At 46.0% G+C, this 12,659-nt stretch overlaps 1 protein-coding gene across 1 annotated transcript; it reads right to left on the bottom strand.

Annotated features, from left to right (window-relative positions):
- Nucleotides 1-679: 679 nt before the first annotated feature.
- MRPS35 (mitochondrial ribosomal protein S35) lies at nucleotides 680-9,473 on the bottom strand. Its single transcript, XM_018576430.1, has 8 exons — nucleotides 9,146-9,473; nucleotides 8,842-8,955; nucleotides 5,273-5,464; nucleotides 4,174-4,234; nucleotides 3,317-3,456; nucleotides 2,550-2,659; nucleotides 2,369-2,438; nucleotides 680-969 (listed from the first exon to the last, which is right to left on the bottom strand). Exons 1-8 carry the CDS (start codon nucleotides 9,440-9,442, stop codon nucleotides 712-714), a joined length of 1,242 nt encoding a protein of 413 aa, XP_018431932.1. The 5' UTR covers nucleotides 9,443-9,473; the 3' UTR covers nucleotides 680-711.
- Nucleotides 9,474-12,659: the final 3,186 nt, after the last annotated feature.

Below are 12,659 nucleotides of genomic sequence, written 5' to 3'. Positions count from 1 at the left end.
TGAGGAGATTTTCCAACCATAATTGGCATTTCCCACAATGTTGAGATGTCCCCAATATAGTTGGTGTATCTGCCCCTCCCACAACAGTTACACTCCCCTGCCCTAGATGGTGTGTTTGCCCCTTCAACCGTAATATTTCCCTGCAGTGGATGGTGTCTCCACCCCTCCCATCATAGAAATAGTTCTCTGCAGTCGATGGTATCTCTGCCCCTCTAACATCATAATATTTCCCTGCAGTGGATGGTGTCCGTGCCCCTCCCACCATGATATTTCCCTGCAGTGGATGGTATCTCTGCCCCTCTAGCATCATATTTCCCAGCAGTGGATGGTGTCTCTGCTCCCCCCTCCCCTCCACCATAGAATTAGTTAAATAGTATCTCTGCCCCTCCCACCATGATATTTCCCTGCAGTGGATGGTGTCTATGCCCCTCCCACTCTGATATTTCCCTGCAGGTGTCGCTGTTCCTCCCACCATGGCAATAATTCTACTGAAAGTGCAGAATCATTTCACTGCACAAAGACCTGAGAATGCGGAAGGAGAGATCTTGACACTGCAGTCCCAAGAGATGCAAAAAAGCAGCATGTGATTAAACCCACTACCACCCACAGAAAACAGATATAACTTATAAGTGGAGTCAGTCCCAAAATTACAGGAACATCAAATTGGGAGGGATTTCAGCAGTTGCACAGTCTAGAGATCCAGGGAGGTGGTTATGCGAAGCCCAGCATCTGCTTCACGCTTTGCTTGTAGGCGCTGATACTGTCTTCCGTCTCGCCTTCGTTGCGCAGGTTCAGCATTGCGCTGCGGTATTCCTGCACACTGGGAGACTGGAGGATTTCCTCGCTGGAGGTAGATGCATCGTGAAACTTGGAAAGCACCTGTAGGACGTTCTTTTCAGACCTGCTGCCCTCCCAGATGTACTCATCCATGTCACCCTCCTCCTTCTCGTTCTCCCACGCTTCAGTTTTCTGCAAAAGAAAAAAAATGACAACATTCCACAAATCCCAGAAAAGACTACGGCACAGGTACCAGGATTTACAGGACTGCGTCATCCCAGAACCGGTATATTAGTCCAAGAAGTCCAGACTCAATATTGTTACTTTGTAGCAAGTCACAATGCGACACAGATCAGCCCCTGGTGCAGCCTCTCGGACATTTGTGAACACAGCCAAGAACTGCACAGGCACCAGGACCGGCCTCTGATTTCAAATAAAAAATAGTTGCACAGGTTGGCAAATATATGAAACAATGTATAGAAAGTGAGAGGAAATCTGTACAAAGTGAGAAGAATTTCCCTCTTAGAGAGCTGCCCCCAGTGGAAGATTAACCCTCACAGGTCATGCCAGTGACAATGATTCTGGATTGTCCATCACTTCCTGCTTCAGTTACCAGGACAATTAATCTCTCCAGCGGGTACAATGCAATAAAATCTGACAGAGGATCTAGCCCATCCCCACACCATCACAGCTAAAAACAAAAAGTTTGACACACACACACACACACACACCTGATGTGGGTGGCCACTTGTTCTATATGCGCACATACCCAATCCACAGGCTGGAGAACTTTTTGTGCAAATAGATCAAGCAATGTTTTGTGTTCACATTTATTTTGGAATACAACGCATGGAAAGGAGTCCGAGGCTGCTCGCCCTGGGATTCCCCCCCACGTCCTGCCACTCAAAGCACACTCGCCGGGATCATGGAAAAATCACAAGTGTCACAGAGGCTCATAAAATATGCAGAGCAATCAAAGCCAATTCATCCGATGAGAAGCTGCTGAATAATTCATCAGCCACTGAAAGGTAATGAAAGCAGCCCGGGCTTGTGTGCGGGGGACAGCCTGGAATCGGATGGTGCACGTCGACTTCAGGATCCGGAGCACCGGAGGACACCGTACAGGGGCTCTGCCAAATCCTCAGGCTGGCACCAGACTGGGAAACTCTACTAAAGCCGATACCTATAACCTAACATATTCCCAATAAGAGGCAATTTTAAATGTTTTCTTGCCCTTCTTTTTTGGGGGGCAATCCGGTAAAAATGTTGTGTGGCCTACAACAGTCAGATGATCACTTTCACTTCTCAAGCTGTGATGGAACAATTTTTTGGGAATATGATCACTTTTGATCAACTACAGCACCCCCAGTGGTGCTACAGCAAGGCCATGAATCAATGGCTCTCTGGGAATCCAGGTACTACAAAAGGTCAGGCGGAAAAATGCCAGAATGCATTAGGGTCTTCTTACCACCTTTCCAGGTGAGAAGGGAGCTCCCTTTATGTTCCCATCGCGATGGGTCCCAATCAAATATGGGGATTCAGTTATTCATGGAGATGACCGTTAAATGGGAGACTTAAAAGAAACACTTACAGAGGACTCATGGTAGAGGACTGTCAGCAGGTACATGGCATAATCCTCATTCTGCCTCCTTAAGGGACACCTGAATAACAGAAGGAAAAAGTAGTCACAAGCATATTCCTGCCCCCAGACTGGCAAGACGGCCCATGCCTGGCTCAGAGGATAAGGTATAACAAAGGACGACTTCATTTACCTGTCTGTCTGGATTGTCAAAGTATCATTCTCTTCATTGTACCGAGACCCAACAAGTTTAATCAGCTTTCTTCTGCCATGTTTATCGAGATTCAAACTAGAAAGCTTTATCTGTGAGAAAATATACAACAGGAGTAATAATACATTAAATATTAGATGCAAATATGTTAAGATCTAAAGTATAATGTTAAAAGGCTGCGGTTTGGTCATCCCTGTATTAAAAAGGTCAGACTGTCATGTAGCTGCCACCTATAGCTATTGGTAGTTGCTGGAGAGTGAAACCATTGTACAGTCTCTTCTACCAGACATCTCTTCTATCCCTCGGGGACCCATCTTGTGAGATTTTTTGCACCAAGTTCCCAGGTCTGTACACCTGCTGTGCCCATTATGAGGGGTTCGTGCAATCCCAGTTCTGAGTTCCTGGGTCTGTACACCTGCTGTGCCCATTATGAGGGGTTCCCACCATCCCTGTGCTGAGTTCCTGGGCCTGTACAACTGCTCAATAAGAGCTGTGCTACGGAACTGACTTCATAAAAGAAGTCAAGTTCAAAAGGCACATTGCAAGTTAAGTAAAAAACAAATGTTAATGCAAGAAAGCATTTAAGTATTTTTTCTGTGCAGGTACCTGCAATTTTATAAGTTGGCGACAGGGTCTCATTAGGATGCCAATTGGTGAGTCAGCCCACCATGTTAGCAATATCCCTATTTTAAAGTGGACTTTGACACAGTTCTCGGATAACATACATAATAGGAGGCTGCTTTACTTACCTGCAGGGTCACTACCCTGGCTTTGGGGTTGCGGATGGATGGCCCAGCGAACACAAAATCCACAGACTGGAGTTCTAAAGGGAAATGCTGTTTGCACTGGTCATCGTCGGAAAGTGCAGCCGGCCACTCAGTGCAGAACTCTATAAAAAAATATACAAACACATCATGGCCACCTGTACCCTGAATGTCACTGGAAGCAGAGCTGCTTGGTTTCAGTCAAAGGACAAAGGACAATCTCATTATAATGAAATAAGGAAGATCCAAGAAGGAGAAGAGCACAAATATGTATATCATGTCTTCTCCTTCTTGGATGTATCATTCCCCTGTAGCCTCACCAAGGTATAGCAGCGAGGAGAGACCCCTTCTTACTGGCTGACCCCTTGTTGCTGTGGTTGTACCATGTAGTAAGTACAGGCAGTGCCCGAGGTACATACATCCGACTTACATACGACTCCTACTTACAAAACGGAGGAACTGAAACGTAAAAACGACAGCACCTCCAGTTCCTGGCTAATAATCATGGCTGACTTTGGGAGGGTCTACCTTTGGCTCATATCACACAGTCTGCAAGGTCCTGACCATACCCAGAAACCCCGGCCTTGTGCACAGGCCAGTTGGGTTACAAGTTGATATCTGATGTTAAAATGTATTTCTGCCAAACAGGTTTTCTAAACACAAATCACAGCCACGGGTAAGCTGCTATTCTTATGGGCTGTAGATTTAAAAAAGCAATTTCCTATAACCCACGTGGCCTTGAGAGGAGGAACGGGAGAGAAGAAAGCAAGCCATGGCGAAATACAGATATAAGCACCTGTAACTCTATTAGGCTCTTACCTGACTGAAAGCCGAGCACTCACCTTTTAGAGCCGCACAGTGCTTCGTTATAGCCAGGGGGGTTAGGTGAAGGAAGTTGGGAATCTACAAAAGCATTAGAAAAACAGAAAAAGCTTAGGAGGAAAAAGGAGGACACACACACTAATTTTATTAATTTTTTTAGGGTAGTGATAAAGTAGACACCGCTCCAAGCTCACTCCTGTGATGGACTACAATCTCACTACAAATTAGTAAACTAAACATGAGCTTGTAGTCCATCATAGGAGCAAGCTTGGAGCGGTGGCTACTTTACAACACACACAGGGACCATGGGGAACAAAAGTAGCCACCGCTCCAGAAGGAAGGACAGCACAGATTCAGAGATGATTTGAGGATCTACAGCCGAGTGATACACAAATAAGAGACATTATTGTTATTAGTTAGGGTACTTGAATTAATTTTTAAGATTTAACTTCGGAGTTTAATATCACTTTATTCTGTGTCTTTTTTTTAAAGTCCCGCAGCAGCTTAGAAGACAAAAAACAAAAACAGTTTAGGCTGCAATACGCAAACCCCAATGTTGTTCCATTTCACCACTAGATGTCCTTAGTCTTTCAGGTGACATGACACTAGGTGTCAGGACACAGTCACATAATGTAAACCAGGAGCATGTAAAGAAAATGCAAGAGAGGTTACTGTTCAGTGATGTCAATGTAAAACCAAACTGGTGGCTCTAGAGGTACAGCCAAATTTTATAGTTTCCAGTTAAAGTTGAACTCTGCATTGCGCCTCCCACCCTAGTGGTCCTTCAATGTGATATACAGCTTCATCAACCAATGGGAAGGCAGGGGCCAAAGTGATATTTGACAAGAAAAGTCAACATCTGCATAGCGTTAACTCGGAATCTGCTCATCATGTTGACCGGCGGTTGTCACTACAGGTAACCCCTGCATTCCATATTTCATCAAATGCTTACCTGGAATTGTCCGGGTTTGCATCACGTTAGCTTCAGGGGTCATATAATTTAATTAAACTCAGACTACGACATTAAAGTCTCTTATGGTTTTCTTTTTGCGATTCCTCAACACAAACACAGGGATTTAATTTTACCTTCAAGTTCCATACAAGTTACTTCAAGTTTACCTTTACAAGTTCCAGGTTACCATACTTGTCCGGGGGTGCCCGCATCTTCACAGGATAGCCCATCCGCACAGGAAGGGGCACAGCCGATGGCTTAAAAGAGGCCGCTGTCGGATATACGCTTGTCCAGTCTTGATCCGGAGGCATCCTTTCTGTACGTGGAGCAAAAACCTGAAGTAGAGTGTTGAAATCAAACTGCATTATCAGAAAAGCAAATGTGTTTCAGGGATTTGTGTCCCCTACGTCTGGACTTATATTAATAGACACATGCAGTACTCATTTTCTATCTTATAGTTATTTTATATTATTATATTTTAGAATATAATTGCACAAAAAAATGTACATTAAAAAAATAGGTAGACCCAGATAAATGCTTTTTTTTTAACATAATTATATATTTATATTTTCTCACTACTAAATATCTAGTATTTGCTCTGGTGAAAGATGCACCGATCCCCAGAAAGCATTACCTATTCCTGGAACCTTGGGTGTTCCTAGGCCGGCTGTATTTGCATGCAGACCACCCTAGGTAACATCCCCATCCAATCCTTTAAATGAAAGGGACGGGCCAGGGACAGTCAGGCTGGGGAGGAAAGCCTAGATGATGCTGGATGTCCTCCAGTCAGGAAATGAAACCGGCTCGATCTGACTTTCTGCAGCATCTGATGCACATTATGAGAAGCTCACAGTGGGCAGTGAAATCCGACTAAGCAATTTCAGTCCAGAAGAGGAGCCAGTACAACTTTGCAAGACTGAAGGGTAGGCTGGAGTTGAGCTTTGAAAACAAAAGGGAACAGAGCGCCACCTCCATGTTGAAAACTTTGAGTGTGCAACAGCAAGTGGATTGTTCAGCTGGCAGCCATTAGCGCCAAGAGTTAAAGAAAACTTTTTGTCTGGAGTTGAGCTTTGGCTATGGAAGCACTTTAAAGCTCAGCTCCAACCAGAATTATTTTTCTTATGCTGGGCACACACCTTACAACCATCCCAAGACTTTTATCTTGCGATGGTTGTAAGGTAATTAAAAAAACGTACGATCTGCCGATCTTCTACGATATGCCTATATCAGGCAGATCGTACTTGCGATGATCGCAAGCCGCGCCCCCGAGGGGCGGGCTTCCGATGACCGCAATGCCGAACGGGCAGTGTGCGCTTGCGCACACCGGCCCGTCCGGCTTTTATCTTACGAACATGCTACACACCCGCCGAACATCGTACGATGCTCGGTGGGTTTTCAAACATGTTCGTAAGTTAAAAATCGTGCGACCTTACAGTAGTAGAGGTCCCACGGCTTCCACACACCTTATGATAATCGTACGATCGCGGGATTTCCCACGATTACCATACGATTATCGTAAGGTGTGTGGGCACCCTTAGATTTGAAGAGAGAGTGGGAAAGAACAGAACCTCCGTCAGGTTATTGTCGTTCCCCCACTTCCCCTCACTGTGTTTCTCAGTGACACCACAGAAAACATAAGAAAAGCGGTGTCACAGGGACAAAAAAAAGGGCAATAAAATCCTGTCTAAGGTTCTAGTTCAGGGTTGAAACATGCAATGCCGGATCTGCAGAATCGCTGCATTTTCAGGGGCGGAGAGCTGCTGACCAATCTCAATTAGTGAACGTCCTATGATTCAGTTGGATGTCAGAGATACTTTTAGAGCAGGGGTAGGCATCCTTGGCACACCAGCTGTGCTGCAAATACAAACAAACTCCTGCCTCTGCCCTTGGGAGTCATGCTTATGGCTGTCAGTCTTGCAATGCATCATGGGACTTGACATTCCACAATGGCTGAAGTGCCGAGGTTACCTGCCCCTTGGTCTAGCGCCTCCCTTAAAAAATGTGTCTTTTTTTTTCACTGTCCCTTGAGCCACGGTAGATGTGTCCAGGGACAGTGATCTATTCCTAAACACACGTAATCATATCACATATGAGTACATGTACTGCTGCTTTCAAATGAGGCCGCTGACACCCGATCGTTAACTTGAACGGGTGACAGCGGCCGCTGCTAAACTGCATATTTGAGATTCCGGTTCTTGCTGCAGGAATCTAAAAACGCACCCTAAAGAAAACTGTGGCAAAACCTTTTTTAGGTCTTACTTCTCTTTAGAGTAACAGGAGGACATTTACCAATGTCCTCCAGTGACCCAATACTATATATTGTGGGTATTGCCCGCTATATGCTGACAGCACAGAGCTGCGCTGCAGCTGGCAAAGATCCTGATAAAATTGTCGGTATCCACCCCGCTGCCTGATTGACAGCGAGCTCTGCCTCTCTCATCTGTCCCTCCAGTCAGCACTAGAGGAAGGGAGAGGGGGAATCCCTGCGGGGAGCGATGACTGAATGATTGTGAACTGAGCGATCACTCAGTTCTCAAAAATAGAACTGACGTGTGACAGCTGCTGTGTCACACGCCGGCTCTAAGTATGGGGATCAGTGTATTTCACTCTCCCTGTAATTCCCCTTTAACATTAGGTGCGAATGAAACCTAAATCAGGATGTGGGAAAAAGAGCAGATCTATTGGCCGGATCAACACGTGATAAAAGTCACAATAACTGCTGTGTTGCTACTGATAGGCTGCGTCATATATGTCAATTTTTATTACAGTTACACTTTAAGGCATCTTACTATTTTGCTTTTCTCTGGTCTTGTTAGCGGATGCAGTCCTCTGCGAGCTGGGAAAAAAAAAAAAAAAAAAAGTTAAACTCATGATAGTAAATGGATAGTTTGTCATCACTACAGCTCACACCGGTGGCATTGTGTAGCAATGCAACCCACAGGAAAAAAGCATCTGTGACATGCTTTATCTAATGAGTGATCTCTGTGGGTCACACATTTTGTTTTCAGAAACGTTTTAATATGTGGGCCATTCTGTGTGCTTATCACACATACTACATATGTACCAATACAGGGTATGATGGGCAATGCTTTGATTTGCACTCTAAGGCCAAGCAGAAGCCATGCTGGGAGCTGCACTCCCATCTCAGGGTCCAGATAAGCTTAGACTTCTGCCATGACAGGAATGTGTAGGATGACCTCCTCCTGAAAATGCTAGCTGCCTGGCTGTCTGGATCCAGTTCTTCTCAGCCACCGACCCATAACAGTCCTGCAGCAAATGAGTCAGAAAATGTGTTATCTACACTTGTTGCAGGATAGTCGCACCGAATGCATTGAAGCCAAAGCATCAGCATGACAGCCAGCTTTACAGAGGAAGAGATCAGCAACACATCCATCTAGTTCTCTCATGACAGGTTCACTTTCAGTCCTCTCCCCTACCAGAAGAAAAACATCTAATTTCGACATCCGGACAGAATGCAGATCAGAAGCTGTCGGGCCAGGCACCCAGAGGGCATGCTCTACAGTCACTTAACAACACAGGCAAGAGGAATGCTGGGTGTTATGGTCCCACCTCAGACAGAAATTAATTTGAGAAAGAAAGGAGGAATGCTGGGAGTTGTAGTTCCTCCCAAAATAGAAATGGACATTGTAGCCCACCTTAAAACACCAGGAGTTCAGCTCATGCTCTACCTGAGACATGGTGGGAGTTGCAGCCTCCCTTGATACAGATAAGATACATGCTGGGAGTTGTAGTCCCACTGAAGCTGGGAGTTGTAGTCCCACTGAAAAAGGAGGTGGATGAGTTGCTGCCCCTCCTGAGACAGATAGGAGGCACGCTTTGAGCTGTAGTCCTGCCAGAAAAAGATAGGGCACAAAGGAAGCAAGCAAGGGGTTGCAGTCTTCTGATGCTGTACGTTGTCGTCCCTCTGATACAGACAGGAGGCATACTGGGAGCAGAACTCCTGATACAAATAGGAGATATGCTGGGAGTTGCAGTTTACCCGATAGATATAATGTATGCTGGGAGGGGGGTAATTTCACCTGATGCAGACAGAGGGCATACTGAGGGTTGTTGTCCCCCTGATACTGATAGCGAGCATGGTGGAAGTTGTAGTCCCTTCTGATACACGTAGAGGGCATGCTGGAAGTTACAGTCCCCTCCTTAGGCAGATAAGGGGCATGCTGGGAGCTTTTGTCCCCACAAACACCAAAAGCCTTACCTTTCCTTCTTTCTTTGTCGGGCAGGCCATTGCTGTAATGCTGCACCCTCCACACTACACTGCACAGTCCAGGGGTCCGCAGGGTCACAGACACCCTGCTCAACATGGACGCCGCCATCTTGCAGCACCCGAACTACGGAGCGCGGCGCGGGACACACCACATAGAGGGGGAGCAGCGCGCAGCTAGCCAATCGCAGGACTGCGCAGGGCTAGGCCACGCCCACTGCTGTCAGTGCTGCGCTGTGCTGAGATCTGCGTGTGCGGAGATCGTGCTCTAGTACTTTTATCATCGGCCGATCTTCTGTCCATGTACACGACACTAAATCAAGTATATCCTGCAATAAAACAGAGTTCAAATCTTTTCCTGTCCTTATTCTAAGCAAAAGATTTAAATAGCTTGAGCTTTATACTTTATTCAAGGCAGGCAAAAGTGATATTTTTCAGGTATGACTGCGGGAGACCACTTTAGCATAACTGCTGTAAAAAAAAAAAAAAAACAGTACTTGTTTGCCCACACACTGTAGCTAGTATACCAAAATTGAAACCTTAAATACAGCCTGGCACCCTCTACACTGCTCCGGACACTGTTTGCATTCATAGTCCTCCCTGTGCGTCCATCACCGAGATGTTAAGTGCGCCTGGCGTCATTACACATGTCCCAGCAGGTGACCCTGTGGACTGGGGACGCCTCTGAGCAACACTCTAATCTCTAGTTACAGTCAGTGACTTTGCCTAGGCAGAGATGATGTCATCAGTCTGCTGCAGGCCGGAGGTACCATTCCCTCAGTCTCTGCTCCCCCAGGGATCAGACATGTGCACAAGCATAAAAATGTGTTTCGGACAAAACGAATGAAAAGGGAAAAACTGTTTTGTTTGATTAAACCAATAATTATACTGTTTCGGATTCGAAAGCAAGGAACCTCCGAATCCGAAAGCGCGCACTTTAAAAAGAAAAAAGAGAGGCGGCCATATTGACCATGGGCACGTGTCGCCATCTTGGAGGTGTGGCGTATGCCATCACCCGACGCTGGATTCAATGGAATTTCATGATTCAGCAAGTTCATCCGAATCTGAATGCACGTGACTATCAGATGTAAGTTGAGTGGCTGCAGAAGGCCGATCTGTGTCAGAGATTTGTGAACACAGCCAAGAAGTGCACACGCACAGGGATTTACATGAGTGTGTAATCTCTGAAAGGTTTCCATGGCCGAGCAGCTGCATCCAAGCCTTACATCACCAAGTGCGATGCAAAGCGTCGGATGCCGTGGTGTAAAGCACGCCGCCACTGGACTCTAGAGAAGTGGAGACGTGTTCTCTGGAGTGACCAATCACGCTTCTCTGTCTGGCAATCCGATGGACGTGTCTGGGTTTGGCGGTTGCCAGGAGAACGGTACTTGCCTGACTGCATTGTGCCAAGTGTAAAGTTTGGTGGAGGGGGGATTATGGTGTGGGGTTGTTTCTCAGGTGTTGGCCTTGGCCCCTTAGTTCCAGTGAAGGGAACTCTTAAGGTATCAGCATAACAAAACATTTTGGACAATTTCATGCTCCCAACTTTGTGTGAACAGCTTGGGGATGGCCCCTTCCTGTTCCAACATGACTGTGCACCAGTGTACAAAGCAATGTCCATAAAGACATGGATGAGCGAGTTTTGGGTGGAGGAACTTGACTGGCCTGCACAGAGTCCTGACCTCAACCCGATAGAACACCTTTGGGATGAATCAGAGTGGAGACTGTGAGCCCGGCCTTCTCGTCCAACATCAGTACCTGACCTCACAAATGGTCAAACATTCCCATAGACACACTCCTAGACCTTGTGGACGCCTTCCCAGAAGAGTTGAAGCTATTATAGCGGCAAAGGGCAGAGCCAACTCAATATTAAACCCTACGGACTAAGACTGGGATGCCATTAAAGTTCACAGGCGTGTAAAGGCAGGCGTCCCAATACTTTTGGCAATATAGTGTAGATGGTGACCCTGGATGATGCCTGAACAAATATGGTGCCTTCCTTCTGCAGATGAAGACCTTGCCAGGGGGAATGCTGTGATAAAGGAGTACACTGACACATCGCTAATCATGTATGTACTGAACATGGGGCAATGCATGTGATGACAGGCCCACTTTAAGAGCTGCATTGCATATTGTCCATCCCTGGCAGAGCACAATGAGATGGGATTTGCGGTTACCGGAGACGGCAGAGAGGAGATATAAATAGCCAGCAATGCAGAAGTCAGATCTTCCGATAACTCGCCGGGTGGGGGAGGGGTTGGTAATATTTCGGATCAGTAAATATTTGGCAGGCCTGATAATGAAGACAATTGTTCTGAGTGATATTTTGAGGCATCCATATTAAGAAGAGAAGGCCATATGGGCTCATAGCAGACAGAGATGACGCCCTGACATTTCTCCTTATCGCGCCCAGCGATCGGTGAAGGAAGACTGAGCAGAAACGATGTATTCATATTTGTGCGCTGGGTCATCCGCGCCGAGCGTTTCTCTGTGCAACAATTGTCATCTTTCATCCATTCCCGGATTGAGGCAGAACTCTGCAGAGGTGTAAAAGTCACAAAATCATTACTTGTGTATCTTCCACATGAAAGACGTGTAAGTACCTGGAGTCACCTGGTATCAGCCCCATCCAGTCTCTGTACAGCAGGGTTGGGGTTGTGAGAGGAAGAAGCAGCACAAGGAGCCAATCAGTTCATGCGCTTGATTGGAGGAGAAAGCAGAGTGTGCTGCTTCTCCTTTCACTGTCCAGGATGACCTGGGCTCAGGTGAAGTGGGTTAAATGATGCTGGTCATCTAGTGGCAGAAAAAAAGTACTGCGGGGGGAAACCTCTGGATTGAAGGTGAATATTGCAGCAGAAGCCGGTTTTGTTATTCTATCTTTTAATGAGCTACTCATTTTTAATATAATGGGCTACACTTTTTATTCAAAGTATATCTTTAGCCAACAATTGTTGTTTGTTTTGGATGGAGTAAGGATGGAGTAAGGGAGGGTTAAGGGTCCATTTATTTATTGCAGCCTATGTCCTGTTGGGGAGATTTATTTTCCTGTCCTGGAAACCCAATAGGAAGTAAGAGGAGATCTCTACCAAGTGACGGAAATCCCCTTTTGGGCAGTTGTCACCGGAGCAGGCGTTCCGATTGGAAAATTTCCCCCGCCTCTTGTTCTGGTGACAGCTCTAAAAGTTTGGATTTCCCGTTACTCTCTGTCTCTGTGATCCGAGGACAAATAGATAATATTTTAATATTAGACATTATAATGTGTCATTATTCTATAATAGATAGATAGATAGATAGATAGATAGATAGATAGATAGATAGATAGATATATC

This window comes from Nanorana parkeri, unplaced genomic scaffold, assembly GCF_000935625.1.
Source record: "Nanorana parkeri isolate BGI_ZX_2015 unplaced genomic scaffold, ASM93562v1 scaffold67, whole genome shotgun sequence".
NCBI lineage: Eukaryota > Metazoa > Chordata > Amphibia > Anura > Dicroglossidae > Nanorana > Nanorana parkeri.
The sequence above is the reverse complement of the archived record's forward strand: the minus strand, read 5'-3'. Positions and strand labels throughout refer to the sequence as shown.

Coding starts and splice junctions, on each gene's coding strand:
- MRPS35 (XM_018576430.1), bottom strand. CDS start 9,442: ATGGCGGCGTCCATGTTGAGCAGGGTGTCTGTGACCCTGCGGACCCCT. Junction 5,465..8,841: donor GGGACTACAACTCCCAGCAT/GTATCTTATCTG, acceptor CTGATAATGCAG/TTTGATTTCAACACTCTACT. Junction 2,439..2,549: donor TTGACAATCCAGACAGACAG/GTAAATGAAGTC, acceptor TCTGTTATTCAG/GTGTCCCTTAAGGAGGCAGA.